We start from the raw sequence: 17,572 nt of genomic DNA, 5'->3' as shown, positions 1-17,572 counted from the left end.
CATTTCATAAATTTTGGGTGCATTCGTGACAGGAGTATTATTTAACTCATGTGTCTTGAGATGTGATGTTTGCCGTTCAGTAGTAGATTACAGTAGATTTTTTTAGTGTTTCCTTTCTTGCGTATGTAAACGGGTTGGTTTATCATTAAGGCAGTCATGCTTTTCTCGGTAACATGGTTAACATCTCTTCTCACGGGTGTTTTATTTGTGCATATTATACAGCGTCTATGTTTTCCATATTTCTGGCAAGACCTGTTGTTTTTGCTTAAAATCATTAGATATGGAGCCGAGTTAGAATTCTACCAAAAAACTTCAAAAGTAGTGACCGTGTTAGACAGGTTCGTTCAACAAGCGCAACGAATTCCTCACAAACCTTTCTTAATTTACGAAGGTGTAACTTACACCTACAGACAAATAGACGAGCGCAGCAACAAAGTGGCTCATGTTTTTGAGCAACACGGGGCCGTGAAAAGGGGCGATACGGTGGCGCTCCTGATGAACAACGAACCCGATTTCATCTCTGTGTGGTTTGGACTTAACAAACTGGGATGCGCCGTGGCTTTCCTCAACACCAACATCAAGTCCAAGTCCCTGCTGCACTGTTTCCACTGCTGCGGAGCCAAACTGCTGGTTGTTGGTGCAGGTAAACAAAAGTGACGTGTTGGAAATAATTCCGAGAAAAGAAATAGCTGACAAAGACGATAATATGGCAGTCATGTAACATTATAACATAACATTATCTGCACCAGCGTCTAATGCACGAAGACTGGTTTTTTGTTTTTAATACCGCGACTAAACTATTCCCAAGTTTAACCATAGCCCGCCATAAGACATTCGTATAGGCTACTACTACAAACTGCGCAGGAGTTGGGTTACTCCACCCATCTGTTGCTCCAGTGTAGTTTGGACTTCCTTGATCAAAAATACAAAAATGGATCATTTAATTTTCATTTTGTTGGTTTTTCATGAGGCCAGACGCTGTTATAGCTTAGTTTTTGTGTTTGGGGTGGGTCGCCTTGCGTTGTCAAATCTGAGACGAGGCGGCTAAGGCGGTTGTTTTGATTTAGTGCTAACCGCTTTCTTTCACAATATAAACTAGTACAGTCTTGTAGGCGTCTTATCTGGTCATATCAGTGTAGCACTACTTCTGTCTCTCGCATATTTGTTGGTTCTGTATAGTTAATAGTAATTTATTAAGAATACAGTAAAGTTCTTCATTGAGGCTCCAGTTCCGAAATTACTGATAAGTACTAGTTCAAATAGTACGGTTGCCAGAAGTGGTCATGATTATTTATAAACCTCCTCGGGCTAATTAGCTCTTTATTAAATTTCGTGCATTTTACTGCTTGTACGATCACAACATCTCCCTTTTATCTTTCCTCTTCACGGGATCACCTTTCAGGAATTAATTGTGTGATTAGATATTTTTGGAGGGCAGATCATTCTCAATGCAGCGGTGACTGTCATAGCAGTACCTCTGTGGTGGCTGGTAAGCTAATCAGACCTGCCGATGATCTTACACGTATCATTTTCACAGCTGAGTTTACCAAAACTATATGCATCAGCTGCAGTGATGAAGAGTTGGAGGCCAAACTTACAAACAGTGTAATTGTGTATGGCAACAGATGAGATATAGGCCTATATATACTCTTGCTGCATTCCAACATGGTGTTTCTAATAAATATTCCTAAGAAACAGCAGAGATTTGTGCTCTTTAATTACAAACTGTACATCATCCTTCATATATGTCCTCCCATTGCACCAGCAGGACAGGTGAAATGGCCTGCTGTTCAGGAAATACAAGCCTGGGGTTAATGCCAAAATAGGAGGCAAATAGCGCCACCAACACACACTATAAAGACAGCCGAGTGGGAGTTAACTTTGCGTATGTTTTCTGGTGAATTTTCAAGCATTTTTCCTCATTCTATTTTTATCCCCTTGATCGAAGCTTGTGGTCAACACCATGAGGTAAATGTTTTTCTAAGCACATACATTGTAGCTTCTACGTATATGCGTTGAACAGAATATAATCTGTGGGTAGGCTACGTTCCAGCCTGATGTGTGGAAACACATGGAGGGTGGGGGTAGGTTTACACATGATGTGTGCAGTTCTGGGTGTTGGATCTGAAAGAGCTTATGTGTGTGGTTTAAGTTTTCACCCCAAAACATAGAAGTTGTTTATTCCTTTTCTACATGAATATATGATATTAAATTCTATACTTTATAATCATACAATAAACCCAGTGTAGCCTGCGGAAATTCAGATTTTTAACTTGTTTTTGCAGCATGTCAGCTTGAAGTATGACTGAGTAGGAGTGAATGTGGTTGCTTTCAAATATAACCTTGTATCAATGTCTCTACTTACTTTAAAAAAACATTTTGAAAGAGAGATTATGAGTAAAATAATATTTCACAAGATCATATCTTATACAATACACTCCTCAACACCTGCTCCTGTTAAATAGCTATCCAGGTCATGTATTTATCAGAGGTACCGCATGTAGTATAGACATCATGTATGGTGTTCACGTACAGTATGTTAGCCTGTATGTTAACATGCTAGCCTTAAAAAAAAAATCACATGCCTGCGCATGTTCTGTTACAGACCTGCTGGACAGCTTGGAGGACATTCTGCCTAATCTCCAGGAGGACAGTATCTCAGTGTGGGCTATGAAGCAGCAGGTCTCCTACCGTGGGATACACACCCTGCTGGACAAGGTGGAGCAGGCCTCACATGAGCCTGTATCAGCACAGCTTCGAGCTGCCACCTCCCTCAAGACGCCCACACTTTACATCTTCACATCAGGGACCACTGGTACGTCACAAATAACCGACAAACAAATAGGCAGCCAATCGGAATCATTTGGTTTTTGGTCTAAATATGAAGCTGCGGGTCACCTGATATTTATTGATTTTTCGTAATGAGACACAGTTTCTGATGCAAACTCAGACTCCCACACTTTGGGTTGAGATTTGGTAAGACATGTTGGGCGTCGTCTGGCTGACAATTTGTACTGTACTGTAATTGCCCTTAATTATGTTCATACTTACTAAATAATAATTTTATTTGTCTTGCTAGGAAACTGAACAAACAAATCCCTTAATTTAATCTCAGCATCTCATATAGGAGTAGAATATTTCATGACTTCACTGTCTGGTATGGTAATAAGATCTTCTAGTAACTGTGAATCACTGGGACCTGTACAAACATGGTTAGGTTATTTAGTCATTGTAAAAATGACCCCATGCCTACAGATAAGTTTTCTATTCTCTACACTAATGTTTGGCACTGTTTGCACTGGTGCGCCTAATTTTTTTTCTTAGGTACACCAGCACAAATGTTAGCTACACCCAAAAAATTGACCTCATCACATTTAACAGTTTTGCAGGTTCGCTTTCTTAAAAAAAATGCTGTTCATATAGACAATATGGACTTGTAAATGATTAACTAACACTTTGGTCAACATAAAGTTATTTATATGAAGCTCAATGCTATATGAATGATAACTTACCGGAAAAGAGTTGGTGCTTAAAGTGCTTCCCTGAGCTGAAACTTGAAACTTAATACATCTCAAGATAAATAAAATAAAAAGAAAATGTAAAGTACATATTTTAAGTAAGTGTTTTAAGAGCTTCAAACTGAACATCTCATGGCTCAATGTCTTATGGACTATCCTCCATTGCAGTCACATGCACCTTGGACGGTCAACTCCTGTAGTTTGACCTTCTTAATATTTGGCCTTGGCTCAACTAGCTTATTCTCTTTAGTATCAACATCTTCCAGATTTGGCCCCTCTACACTCTCTATTCTCCGTTACTCCAGTTATTCAAGTTATTCCACTGTGTGTGAATGAAGGGATGCTCTAGTGTCTGATTTGCTCATCTTCTATGCAGATAACCCTCTTTCATAAACTGCAGCTGAGACAGAAAGTACCAGCATAATGTGTACAAGGTGCAGGGTGTTCTGGAACAACATTCAAGAGATTTAATAAATGTGTTAGATAGCAAAACTGACACAAACTTAAGACAGAACATGCTGAGGTAGGTCTTGTTTTTAAACATTCTGGCAATTTCTACAAAATTCTCTTCCATCTCTTGCAAGCTCAGTGTTTACACCATTTCTGAAAATGATGTGGGCTACACAGCTAACCACCATTCATATGAACAAAATATCTACCACCAGCACACGTAATATTGTTGTAATGAATCCGGTCCAGGACTGTGGAGAAGTCCTCCAGACAGCCATAGGGCAGTCATGGTCTGGTGGTTAGGGAGCTGGTCTTGTGACTGGAGGGTTGTGGGTTCAGTTCCCAGGCCCTAGGCCATGACTGAGGTGAAATCTTGACTAACAATCTTCTGTTAGCCAAATGTAGACTGAAAACTCACCTGTGTGTTGATTACTTAAATGATGTAAAAATGTAAATGTGCCATATTTTGTCAATTGTGATTTTTATACAGCAATCGAAATTTGTCCTCCGCTTTTAACCCATCTGTGCAGTTAGAACACACACACACACACACACACACACACACACACACACACACACACACACACACACACACTAGTGATTACTAGGGGGCTGTGGATCACACGTGCCCAGAGCAGTGGGCAGCCCTAGCCCGGCGCCCGGGGAGCAGTTGGGGTTAGGTGCCTTGCTCAAGGGCACCTCAGTCATGGCCTCAGGTCTGGGAATCAAACCCACGACCCTCCAGTCACAAGACCAGTTCCCTACCACCAGGCCATGACTGTCCAAAATGATCACTAATACAACAGATAGCACCTGTTGTCCTTGTACTTTACATTGTATGTTTATTTATGCCTATGTTTATTTGCACTTGTAGGTACCTTTTTTTTATTCTTGTGTAAGTTTGAGCCCACATTTATTTTGCAATACTGAGTAATAGCATTGATTCCTGTAGTTTAGTAGTAGTCTGGCTCAAGGGGATCTTGAATTCGGACCTTTCTATCATGCATCCTGTGAACAGATAGTAAAGCACTTTGATAGTCACTCTGAATAAGAGCGTCTGCTAAAAGCCACCATGTAAATCTAAAATGTAAATGTAAACACACGTGTATGCGGGGGTTTACTATTTCTGATTGGATTAGGCCATAATATGGGCCTAATTTTTGTCTGTTGAACCACAGGGAGACTGTCAGTCATACAGTCTTTTTTTCTCTCTCGAACGGCTGGTCTTCAAATTTTTTTAGTAAGTTTACCATTGAGAAATTAAGTCGCACTTTAGAGCCCTGCATTGTAGAAATGGGATTTCAAATTACAAGGGCCTTATAAAAATGTAGGGACTATATTATAGTCACAATGCAAGTTTGTTGCAAAATGTAAAACCCCGTACGTGAGGCCCAGTGTTGTGGAGATGGACTTTGGGCTATTCTTATACAAAATGTTTGCAGCTGATCTCTGGCCTTGGCTCTGTTGTCCTTATTGTTATTGTTTGAGTATATTTTGGACAAAAGTTACTTAAAGCTGAACATTCACTCCCATGAGCAGAAAGAAACCCACTATGGAAGATACTGCAGAACCCAAGCAGGATCTTTATCATGTCTAAGCAATTGATCATTTGAACTACAGCTTGAAAATATAGCTGACGAAGGAAGTCATTTATAAGAGTGCTTCCTACTCCTAGTAGGAGTTGTTGAGGGTTGAACTCATACTGCCTGTTAAGAGGTATTTATTTTTAATCATTTGAAGGCCCTTCCTGGGAGTAATTTGGAGATGCAAGTTAGTTGCAGGCCTTACATTCCAGGCTTGGTTGTGACAGAAAACACTCACATCTCAGTTCTGTGGTTTTCTGGGATGCTTCCTAATCACCAAACAAAACAACAATAACAATAACCAAACCCAGTTGTCTGCAAAATTGTAATTGAAGAATTATTTTCTTCAAGGGAATATGATGAGGATAATAAACTAATACATGAAAAAAATGTTGCAACCCCTTTATAACACAATAAATCAGAATACATTTCAAAGTTTTTTTTCTTTCTATTATGTCAACGCTGTAATAATGCCATGGGCATGAATTAGCCTTTTCAAAGCAGTAATGTGTCTGTAATGTGTCATTTTTATTAACATTATTTTCACACAGAATTTGTCTTCTTTTGACATGACATAGTCATTGTGTGGAAACGTCTCTCTGGAGAGGTTCTGAGTCTTTGAGAAGAGTTGCTACAGGCAACCAAATGCCCATATTACTGATTTATTCATTTGAGGCTGATATTATCGTAAAATCTATCTTTTCATTTTTTATCAACATAAAGTTTGGTCTTATGTCACCATGTCCCACATTGGGGATCATTGTTGGCACAATGGTGCTTTATTTGATTCTATTTTTTTCTTGTCTTTTGGAGATCCTTAATATGTGCTCAATATGGGCCCTGCAGATATGCTCAAAACTAGTTACATTTTAACTAGTTTGGAACAAACCTAATCAATTTATTCTATATTAGTGTATGGGATCTAAGCCATAAAACAATCAGAATGTTTCTAATACACATCTTCTAAAATAGATCTTCTAAGCTGTGATATAGTGTCCATTCATTGGTTTTCTTATGTCTAACTTTTACAGGGTTACCCAAGGCTGCAGTCATTTCCCATCTGCAGTTTCTGAAGGCAGCAGCTGGATTCTGGGCATATGGTGGCACATCGAGGGATGTGATCTACACACCACTACCTCTGTACCACAGTGCAGCCTCTCTCATTGGCATCGGAGGCACGCTAAAGATGGGTAATGCTTCAACACCACATTACGTCTTGCAAGAAGTTCATAAGGGAAGTTAGTTAGGTTTTGATGAGTACAGTATCCATCCTGGATGTCTCAAATTCTATCAAATTAAAAGGGCAAAAATTAAAATTATTGTTTAATTCTGATGTTTAATCAGTCAAATAGATTGTTTACATAAGGTAAACACATAATTGAACTTTTTCAGTGTTCGAAAGTGTTGGCAGTTAATTCTTACACTGGCATTCTCTGATTGTCAGTTCAAGTCACATTTATTTATATAGAACCTTTTACAGCACGTCACAAAACTTTACAAACAGCTTTACAGAAGCTTTACAAATGCATGGCTCCAGGACCCTAATGAACAAGACAGTGACCACAGCAGCAAGGAGTCGTCCCTGGGTGGATGAAGGAACCTTAAGAGTTCCAAGACACGAGATGGAACCCATCGTACTTGGGTAGCTTGACTTGTCTTATACAGCAGGCCTAACTCAAATAGACCAGACCTGAGACCTGTTTCAGCTGTTTTAAAATGCTCATAAAGTAACTGACTATTGACAGAATTGTTGTATGTGGATAGCTAGAAATTATCAGCACATTCCTCCTTAGCATGCATGGTCAATATATTTATATTCAAGGCAGAACTCTCCATGTCCTCACTCGATGCACCCTTGTCCCACAGCTTGACACATTATGTACTTAGTGATAATGGCCAGATAAAAGTTCATAAAAATCATAAATACATACAATGCCATGCTTGACATGGTATTAAATTCCTATTCATAATGTTACTATGACGGTAAATTTGCTCATGTATCACATGAAACCTGCACTAAACTGGCCATGTAAAGCACTGCATGCATATTAAAGACATTTTACCACAGAACTATATAAAGTTAATGTCACATTAAATCTGGTGGTAGGTTTTATGGATTTGGCCCAATGTATCTAAGTTTCAAAATGAGTAACACACCCTAGTAACCCCGCTTGCGTTATCTACATACAGTATACAGGTTCAAAGGTTCATACTGTTGGCAAAAGGTAACTGACCTACAGTGAACTCGTATGTCTAGGCCACTGACTTTAATGTCTTCTTTACCCTGTTTCCAGTAAATGTAGGACATAGTTGGTGCTGTTGAACCTCACTGCGCACATCTGTCCATTGAGATCCCAGGACCACATAACTGATTATAAGTTCTGAAAAGCTGTGGCATCTGCCCTTTGAAATATACTTGGTTACACTTCACAGAGCTAAATGGACTACATTAGTGTGCGTGTATATGAGCAGTGTGTACATCGGAGTGACTTTATTAGCCTTGCATCATGTGTTTCCGAAAGCAAATATGCTACGTGTTTATCACACTCTTTATTTGTGTTCATCCTATAGGTGCAACATGTGTTCTGAAGAAGAAATTCTCTGCCTCACAGTTTTGGAATGACTGCAGAAAGTATGATGTCACTATCTTCCAGTATATCGGAGAGCTATGCCGTTATCTGTGCAATCAGCCCCAGGTACCGGCCAGATTATTTCCTGTGTAAATTGTAACCAGGTGCTACAATTCTCTTTATTACAAAGGATCTGGAATACACATAATCTGTATCAATGAGCCCTTGGTCTTTTTATGTTTCTCATAATTATTCTAACAATTTTATGAACTGGACATTATATTATGTTATTTATGTAAATATTCATTTTACAATTTACAATAGACTCAAACTCTAGAAGGTCATAATTAGATTTCCGTAGCGTGTCTGCTAAGAAAGGTTTCAGCATTCATTTTCACAATTTATCTTGCTAATGATGGTTAGAGTGATCTAGAAACCGATCCAAGTCGAAGGATTGAACATTATGACATCATGTAGGTCTTTAGGCAGGTCATGACCATGACTATTTCCTCAGAAGCCCTAATTAACGACACATTAATGTCACTACATTAAAAGTTGACTCATCCTGCACAGTAATAGTGCGTAAGACTGTGTGCGGGAAGTGTCACACCGGGAAGCTCAATCTGCGACGGCACACCACACCCTCTCCCTTACTCCCTGTCCCGTGCCTTCAGTGCGGGGTCTCTCACAGAAAGGGCCTTCTGTTGAAGTGACCCTGGCTCACCACATAATGTCTCTCTCTGTCTCCAGTGTCACTCTCCGCGAGCGAACAACCTCTCTGAAAGCTCCCCTTGTCCCTGCCAGTTAACTGTCCTCCCCAGCGCCGCCGTCCGCCCGGTCCACCTACCCTGTGGTTCACACACAACACAAACACAGCCTGAGGCACACTGAGACACGCAGTCGTCGTGCAGGTAGAGCACGCACGGTGCTCACCTCGCTTGCGCACGAGAAAGCAACAGGGTAGGCCTCCCATGAGGGGACGCTTACACCTCAGCCTTCCGAACAAGAGCCTTATTTGTTTACTGTTTGAGTGACGGTAAAAGGGGAAAAAAATCTCATAGTAGCATGTAGCCAATATTTTTCAGCAGCCTCTGTTTAAGCCTGCGTTTGTGCTTTGGTAAGGAGGGGGAGCTGCCATTGTCACGGTGGAATGTGTGTGTGCTGTGAACGGGAAGGGTGGATGTGTGTGTGAGCTCTTAACCGTGTGCTGGCTGCAGTGGTGCAGTCCCAGCGAGCAGACGGTGACCCCGCCCGACGAACCTGGTGCGCAGGTATTTCAGCATAAACAGGAACTGGGTCTGCTGGCCAAGTTGGATTACAGACTTAAACCCAGAGAGTGTGGCCTGCAGACAGAGAGAATAAGGCGTGACATTCATGTATATGATTGATAATCACGTCAACCTGTTGAGTGGACTTTTGGCCGGCAGGTAAAATGCAGGGTGGGAGAACTGAGTCAGTTACAAAGTGTTTTAGTTACTTGTGACTGAGTCCCCCACCTGCTGTCACGTATAGTAATATGTGTGTGATAGCTGTGTCTGTGTTTCATTTACAGGACAGAACATATATCTAATATGTCTTTAAAAGACCTATAATAATACATTTGCATATGTGATTAAAAGGCAGAGAGACTTTAGGCCCTGTTAGTTGTTGATGGGCAGATTTAAATGTTCTATTAGCAGATGTTAATAGTTAATATGACTCCCAAGATGTAGATGTCTCATATAGTGAACCCCCCCCCCAAACATGTCCTTCCAAAGGCGGTGAAATTATTGCCATGATGAAAATGTAAAAAACAATCTGTCACATACTTACTTATTAGACAACTGAGACTTGAGGAGCCCTATTAAAACTTCTTCCGTGTGTTTGTTTCCTTGCGGGTGATCAGAAGGAACCACAAACATCCATGCTCACATTCCCTTGCTGATGCTTCCACCAGCGAGAAATGTTTCGAAACCTGTAGAGAACAGTGTCTACGTATAGTTTTCTGTTTTCCTTTAGTTATGTGTATGCGGGCTTTTTGTAAATAAGGTCTCTGTTGCTTTTGCTTGTTATTGTTTATTGTTGATCTTTATTAATTAGGTAGTCCTCAAAGAATTTCTGTACCACATGGGCAGACATGAACAGGAAGTGCTGGGTTTAAGTTGTTCAAACAAAGGCTCCTGATCTGATTGCTGGTTGAAATCTCAAAATAAAGCTTCATATGTAGTTGGAAGTTTACTTTCTAATTAATGGTTAAGTTACAAGATAATTACCAAAGGTATATGCTGTAGGATCTAGATGAGCTTCTTTTAAACTGACTAACGAATATATTTATTTGTAAAAGTATATGAGGATTAGGATTCAATGTTCTATTCTTTGATTTGTGTGTGTGTGTGTGTGTTTGTGTGTTTGTGTGTGTGTGTTTGTGTGTGTGTGTGTGTGTGTGTGTGTGTGTGTGTGTGTGTGTGTGTGTGTGTGTGTGTGTGTGTGTGTGTCCTCACCAGGCTGAGAATGAGAAGGATCATAAAGTGCGTATAGGTGTGGGGAACGGCCTTCGCCAGGATGTCTGGAGAGACTTCCACCGGCGTTTTGGGGAGATCCGCATGTGCGAGCTCTACGGCTCCACGGAGGGGAACCTCTGTTTCATGAACCACATTGGCAAAATCGGAGCAGTGGGCCGCTCCAACTTCTTTTACAAAGTGAGTCTGGGCTTTCTGAGTCTGAATGGTTGACTCGGATGTTCACATATGCATTTAGAGTTAGAGTGCATCTGTCCTCATTGAGGCCCACCATTACTAGCATCAGTAGCAGACAGACTTCTTAAATGCTTGAATAGATTCTGTACTAAAGTGGTTAGCCTTACTCCAAATGATGACCATGAGGAATTCAAAAATCTTCATTTAGGTCATTTTAGGCCATTTAGGCCTAAATACGTAACTAAATAGATAGACAACAGAAATTTTACTGAATAAAAATCATAATCACACTGGACGTACTGCAGTTTCATCTTTGCAGGCACAGAAGTCTGAGCGTAAAGTCTGTGAGCCATACTGGTCTCCAAACACCACAGCTGCCATTACTGGCTTCCTTTTATTTTTTATGACTTCATCCTCTTCAAACAGGATGTATGGGCCATTAAACGGGTATGACAGAAGCAGAAAACTTATGAATTACAGAGTGTTTCATTTTTGAGGTTTTGGACAAGTGGACCTTAGTCCCTCATTAACTCAAGGACACCGTATCTCTGCAGCACCGTATCACCAATGTGACTCAATTCAAATGTAAATTTGATCAACTTCAGATGTTCAGAGTCCATTAATCAGGCAGCTGATCTGGTGTCAGTGTCTTTGAAATTAAAAGGCAGTTTCAGATGTCAAGTTCTCATGCGTTATAACAAAGCTCTCTACAGCGAAACCATGAAATAAAATCACAACACGCTCTCTAGATTAAAAAAAATCATTTACAAGCATAAATCAGATGAAGAATAAAATGGGACTAGTCCAGAAATTAGGGGAGAGGCCAGATGGACATATTGAGACAGAGGTGTCTGAAGCGTGGTTTATGGCATATGAAAACATCTATTGTGCTCGTTGAATAGACACTGTTCCAGTACAACAGTCCTCCTGATTGTGTGGTGGCTATTGGTGTTTATGAAAATGTCTGCATGAAATGAGTACTAGTTATAGTTTGGCAATGGTGAATGTGTTTACTAATCAGTGAATCACATTTTTATTATTATATGAAGAGATTATTGTTTCTCCTGATGTTTCTGCTTTTAAGAGTGTACCATTATGTCTTTTCTGAGATGTGACAGATACAGTATATAAGGACAAGCAATACAAGTATCAAAGATCTCATTAACTTGTTGGATTCCATTATGTGAAATGTAAAGGGACTAATGGTTACATGTAGTCCTGGAAACCATAGGTGCTATTCTGGAAGACACTGCACATGGGGTAAAGGGCATTACTGTTTTAAGAAACACCGTAACAGTAGACGTCAAAGTTTTTTTTATCTTTTAATTTAACAGATCATTTATTGTGTAGAATTTCAGTCTTATTTACACATAAAATAATGTCATGTAATGAGGAGGGGAACTCAAGTGAACTGTGTGGGCTGACATGATCCCTCTTGCCACTGTTTCTGCTAAAAAACACTTTGAAGGCCAAATGTTCTCATGAAGGTGCTTTTTTTGTATCCGAGTGAACAGATGCAGATTTAAAGTTAGAGGTTTAATTGTTGTCAAACAGGCACAGGGTCAAACCAGTGAGAGAACAGGCCAGCCAAAGCATGATCCAGAAACAAAGTCAAAGCACAGTCCAAGTTCACAAACACAGATTACGAGAGGGCACAATCTGAAATACCATGGGGGCAGTCTGAAAAATCATAGAACAAAAAAAGCACAGACCAGATCAGAGTAAACAGGCAATCCAAAAGGCAGAATGAATCCGCTCGGTGTACTTACTAGAATTCGGCAATATTTTGCAATTTTGCAAAGTTTCAGAGGAAGAGTCCATATATATTTATTTATATATGTGTGGAGTCTTAGTAATGAGTAGAGGAGGGTCAGGTAAGCCAGGTAGTGGAATTCTGGGAGTTGGAATTTCGTGGAGATTCATGGAGATTCATGACATCCATCTGTATTATCTAATACACTGGGAAACACAAGTTGTTTCACAAGCTAAAAAAATCTGGTTCTAGAATGCTCCTATCACACAGTGATATTTTTATTTAAGAATGTCTTATTTATTCATAATTGAGGCTGTTATTAAACTTAAATATGTAGAAGTTTACTTCTGTAACATACAAATTGTGTATGGAACAAAACTGCTATGTGTGAAATGAGAACATTGTTTGATTCACAATGCAAAAATGCATGATAAGTATTTTAGCTAAATTATTGTTGATCAGTGATGTAAATTAACATGGTATCATGGTAAAAAAAAAGCAAATTGAGTGTAGTAGTGTAGTGATATACTGCCTGTAATAGTCCAAATAATCTAACCAATACATCTATCTCGTATTAATAAGGGTATTGATAGTAAATGTATGCACCTATTTGCAATTTTCTTGAAAAAATCTGAGACCCATTGGCGCCATCTGCTGCACATTTAAGGGTCTTGTGACAATCCCACTTTTTCCAAGTGTAATTTCCATAAAACTATAACATATGAACAACACTGCTATTTTTGGCCCATATAGAAATACCCTTTGTGTTTTGTTGTGTTCTGCAGCTTCTGTTTAAGTATGACTTGGTGCAGTATGACATGGTGAAAGAGGAAATAGTGAGAAACGAACAAGGCTTCTGTCAGCATGTGAAGAAAGGTAAAAAGACAATTATTTATTTATTTATTTATTATCCATTTAAATCAATTTTTTTAAATAATAATCAATGCCTATCCAGTATACCTAATTTGGACAAAACATAACAAAAGGAGTGAAACTTTTTGGTTGTTTTCATATATTCAAATTAGATGGAAATATTTAATTAGATACTGTACTGCTGAAAATTTCTGTCAGGTATTTTATTTTATTTTTTAATTTATTTTTTGTTTAGGTTGTAAATGCACCACTTCACTCTCCAGCAACAACTTCAGTGCACCTTTCTGATATGAAAATATTTTTAATTTTCCATTGACTCAAAGAATCAAAGAACCCCAGAGTTAAACACCTCAGTAGTTGTTCCCCCAGTGGAGTCGTCGTGTAAATCTCATGTTTTTTCCCCAGGCGAGATGGGACTGCTGCTGTCTAAGATCGCCTCCCAGAGTCCTTTCTTCGGGTACGCTGGGAGCAAACAGCTGACTGAGAACAAGATCTTAAGGAATGTTTTTGTGAAAGGAGATGCGTACTTCAACACAGGGGATCTGATGGTTGAAGACCACGAGGATTTTATCAGCTTTAAGGACAGAGTTGGTGATACTTTTAGGTAGGTGGAGAGGTTTACCCTGTATGTTGGTAAAGAGAATTTCAGCACTCCGAAGAGTCCGATCACTTGTTCAGGATCAAGACTGCCTCTGTGAAGATGCCTTTGTGCTTCAAAACAAACTTGATACCATGTTTTGTGTCTGATTAAGACAATCCATAATCAAACCCATCTTTATAATCTTATTTCTGAGGCAGGCTAAATCTGACACTAGAAACTGTCATTTTCTGGTCAGATCATACAACTACAGTTGTGTTAACATGGATGATGTAATTTTCAGATGGAAAGGTGAAAATGTGGCCACTACTGAGGTGGCAGAGGTTCTGGGATTGCTGGACTTTATTCAGGAAGTCAATGTGTATGGCGTGGAGGTTCCAGGTACTTGGTTTAAACGTGACCTTGCAGCAAGAAAACACCACTTCATATTCACATATACAGAAAGAGAGAATGGGTAAAAACGAAGAAGTTGAAATATATGCCATCTAGTAAGCCAGTGAAATGAGCCGTGTGCTATATGCTGAGTTCTGTTATCCAAGTGCCGCTGTATTTTTATAATTGTGACGTGCGAGGGAAGTGCAGGAATAAGGAAGCGATCATGCAAGTCTCAGGATTAATGGTGATTTAATGGAATAAAGTGCACCAATTCAAAAACCTGTGACTAATCCAAATGAAGGAAACAGTATCCAGCAGTCAACTGGTACACAGACAAAACATATATAGACACACAATGACCCTCAGGTGGCGAATTCACTAATGGGCCACGCCCACCTGAGGGATGAGCACAACGCAGGACTGGACAGACATAAACACTGAGATGGACATAAACACTGCTGCTGTTGATGGAGGCCAGCAGGGGGCGTCTGTACCGTGACAAATATATTTTAAATTTTTATATAATGCCAGTCCAGGTAATCAATAAGACCAGGACATGCTCACTCAATTGCAATCAATAAAAGTTTACCGTATCTAATTTAGTGATTATACACATTTTTTTACACCAGAAGTTTTTACATTTCTTACATTTTAGGCCACTGGGGGCCTTTGCAAAATCATACAAAATATCCTATGCTATCCAAAGGTTTATTAAAAGGATTTTGTCCTCTCAGTACTCATATTACTGATTACAAATGGCACATTTAATCTGAAGCTGAAGATTACAATATGGACAAGCAATAATAATCCAGAAGTGCAAAATTATTAACAACGTAATAATAATATTAACTTTTATAATACCGTTGATTACAGAACTGTCCTTATGTTTGATCGAGTTAACTGGGTAATAACTTTGCAGTTCAGGAGGATGAAGGGGAAATGTGATAACACGTCTCCGCACTTCCCTGCAGGACACGAGGGGCGGGCGGGCATGGCAGCTGTCATCGTGAAGCCCGACTGCTCGTTTGACGGGAAGAAGCTGTTCTCCATCACCACGGCGTACCTGCCCAGCTACGCCCGACCTCTTTTCATTCGAATCCAGGTAGCGGACCCGCGACTCAGTGTCCAGTTAGACGTGATGTTAAATAAATCAGTGCACTAAAGTCCTTTTAAGAGTGACTATATCAATCGCAATATAGCAGTAAAATCTTGTTAGTGTCCAACGTTTCAAATTGTCTTCTTTCACCGCCTGATTAGGAGACTATGGAGATGACGGGCACGTTTAAACAGCAGAAGTTCCGTCTGGTGAAGAGTGGATTCAACCCTTCCACCATCACCGACCCGCTCTACGTTCTGGACTACACTGAGCAGAGCTACGTTCCCCTCTCAGACTCTGTCTACGAACGCATAGTGGCGGGCCAGCAGAAGCTTTAGACCACCACCACCAGAGCAGAACCCTGAAGCCATACTGCTAAACAGGCCCTATAAGAGGGCCCGGTTCTGTCTGACTCGTTAGTAGTGTTGTATATTTGATGGCCCCTGAATGCAACCCAAGATGGACTCCTCCCTGAATAATGAATCACTTTCTCTTTTGTGAGCATTTCACATGGACAGACCTTGGTTAATAATGAATTAGAGAGTTAATAACTAGCATGACCTTCAAAGAGCGCACGTGAGACTGATTGCTGGCACAGATCGAGACGAGAAGACTGAGGGGTCCGTCAGCCGTCACGCAACAGCCCACCTGGTGTCCCGTTCCCCCAGTTCCCCAGACGATGTCTGGCTGTCATTGTGCAGAAGGCTGGTTGACCCCCACTCACACTAATGATGCGTGACGATCTACTTTATCTTCACTTTTCACCATCCTCCCCTTGACTCCGCCTCTCCAACATCTCCCGACCACCTGTGCCAACCGTGGAGAGCAACACAGAAAACACACAGAGCTGATGCCATCAGAAAGCACAAAATCTGAAATCAGACACAAAGCATTCCTATACATTTAAAGCTACACTCTGTAATTACATACATAGTGTATGTACATGTTTATACATATAATGTTTTCTGGCTACATAAGGACCCAACAACAGCTTTGCAACATTTTGAGGATTCATTAGAACTGAGTCGAACAACTTGCTTTCAAGCCCTCCTATGCAGATGAAGTAATTGATTCAATAACTTTGTTCTACACCACAGAGTGTATCTTTAAATGGACTCCTCTTCCTGTGTTCATGAAGGTTTTCTGTGGCTGCTGTCTGTGATAACCCTGTGAAAGTATTTACTTGGATAAACCAGCGCTGCCTCTCCTTTGGGGCTGGGGTTCAGTCCCTCTGTCTGGACACGAGCATGTTATCTAGGCACTGAAAGTTACTTTTGCCTACCTCATATACCATAACTCAGACTGAAAGTTACTCTCTACTGAAAGTATCTTCTAAATGTAAATGAAAATATGGTCAGTGCAGACCCCTCACAAAGACAAATATGCACACACAAGCTCTACATGTTCCTGTTGTGTAAGTTAAAGCAGAAATACTTGTTGAGAGTTTGCTTTTAAAATACAGAAGCCATTATCAGTTTAAACTACTGAAATTCAGAGCTAAACAATATTACTTTACAACTGCATTTAAAAGCACATGCAAATGCACAATGATTAAAATGTATTACCTATGTCTGTGTTGTACCACACTATGTAAACAATGTCTGAGTTTTCTAAATCTGCACATATAGTATTTTCAAGAATTAAAATGGATACAAACAAGTAAATTCAATAGTATTCATTTCTCTCAAGTCTGAGTGATTCAGATTGAATATTTTATATAGTTACATTAGGTGAGAGATGAGCTAAAATGTTTGAGACTTTCACCCTATAATGAGGCCTGAAATGTTTATAATTATCTCAAATATGGTTGATTTTTTAACTTAATTCTTTCTAACATGGGTTACAAATGACAAAAAAAATACTGTGAATTACATGTTTGTGAGAATTATACTTGAATAATATATTTGTTTTAAAAATGTAATTGAATATTTTATGATGGTAAATATGTTCATTGAGATGTGCTGTCATTCATACGCTTTTGCAGTAATAAAAGCAGTTGATGTACATCCTTTGTTGTGAGGTTTGCACTGAACACTGAACAGGAGTGAGGGTGTAAGTGGAGTTTCTTCATTCTCCATAAA

The 17,572-nt window shown here is 39.7% G+C and overlaps 1 protein-coding gene across 1 annotated transcript; it reads left to right on the top strand.

Moving 5' to 3' along the window:
* Positions 1 to 10: 10 nt before the first annotated feature.
* Positions 11 to 17,497, top strand: slc27a6 (solute carrier family 27 member 6). Its single transcript, XM_077019982.1, has 10 exons — positions 11 to 643; positions 2,606 to 2,815; positions 6,583 to 6,741; positions 8,123 to 8,247; positions 10,605 to 10,799; positions 13,335 to 13,425; positions 13,828 to 14,026; positions 14,304 to 14,401; positions 15,367 to 15,497; positions 15,653 to 17,497. The coding sequence occupies exons 1-10, from the start codon at positions 157 to 159 to the stop codon at positions 15,827 to 15,829; spliced, it is 1,872 nt and encodes a 623-aa protein (XP_076876097.1). The 5' UTR covers positions 11 to 156; the 3' UTR covers positions 15,830 to 17,497.
* The last annotated feature ends 75 nt before the right edge of the window (positions 17,498 to 17,572 follow it).

Source organism: Brachyhypopomus gauderio, chromosome 10, assembly GCF_052324685.1.
Source record: "Brachyhypopomus gauderio isolate BG-103 chromosome 10, BGAUD_0.2, whole genome shotgun sequence".
NCBI lineage: Eukaryota > Metazoa > Chordata > Actinopteri > Gymnotiformes > Hypopomidae > Brachyhypopomus > Brachyhypopomus gauderio.
The sequence above is the reverse complement of the archived record's forward strand: the minus strand, read 5'-3'. Positions and strand labels throughout refer to the sequence as shown.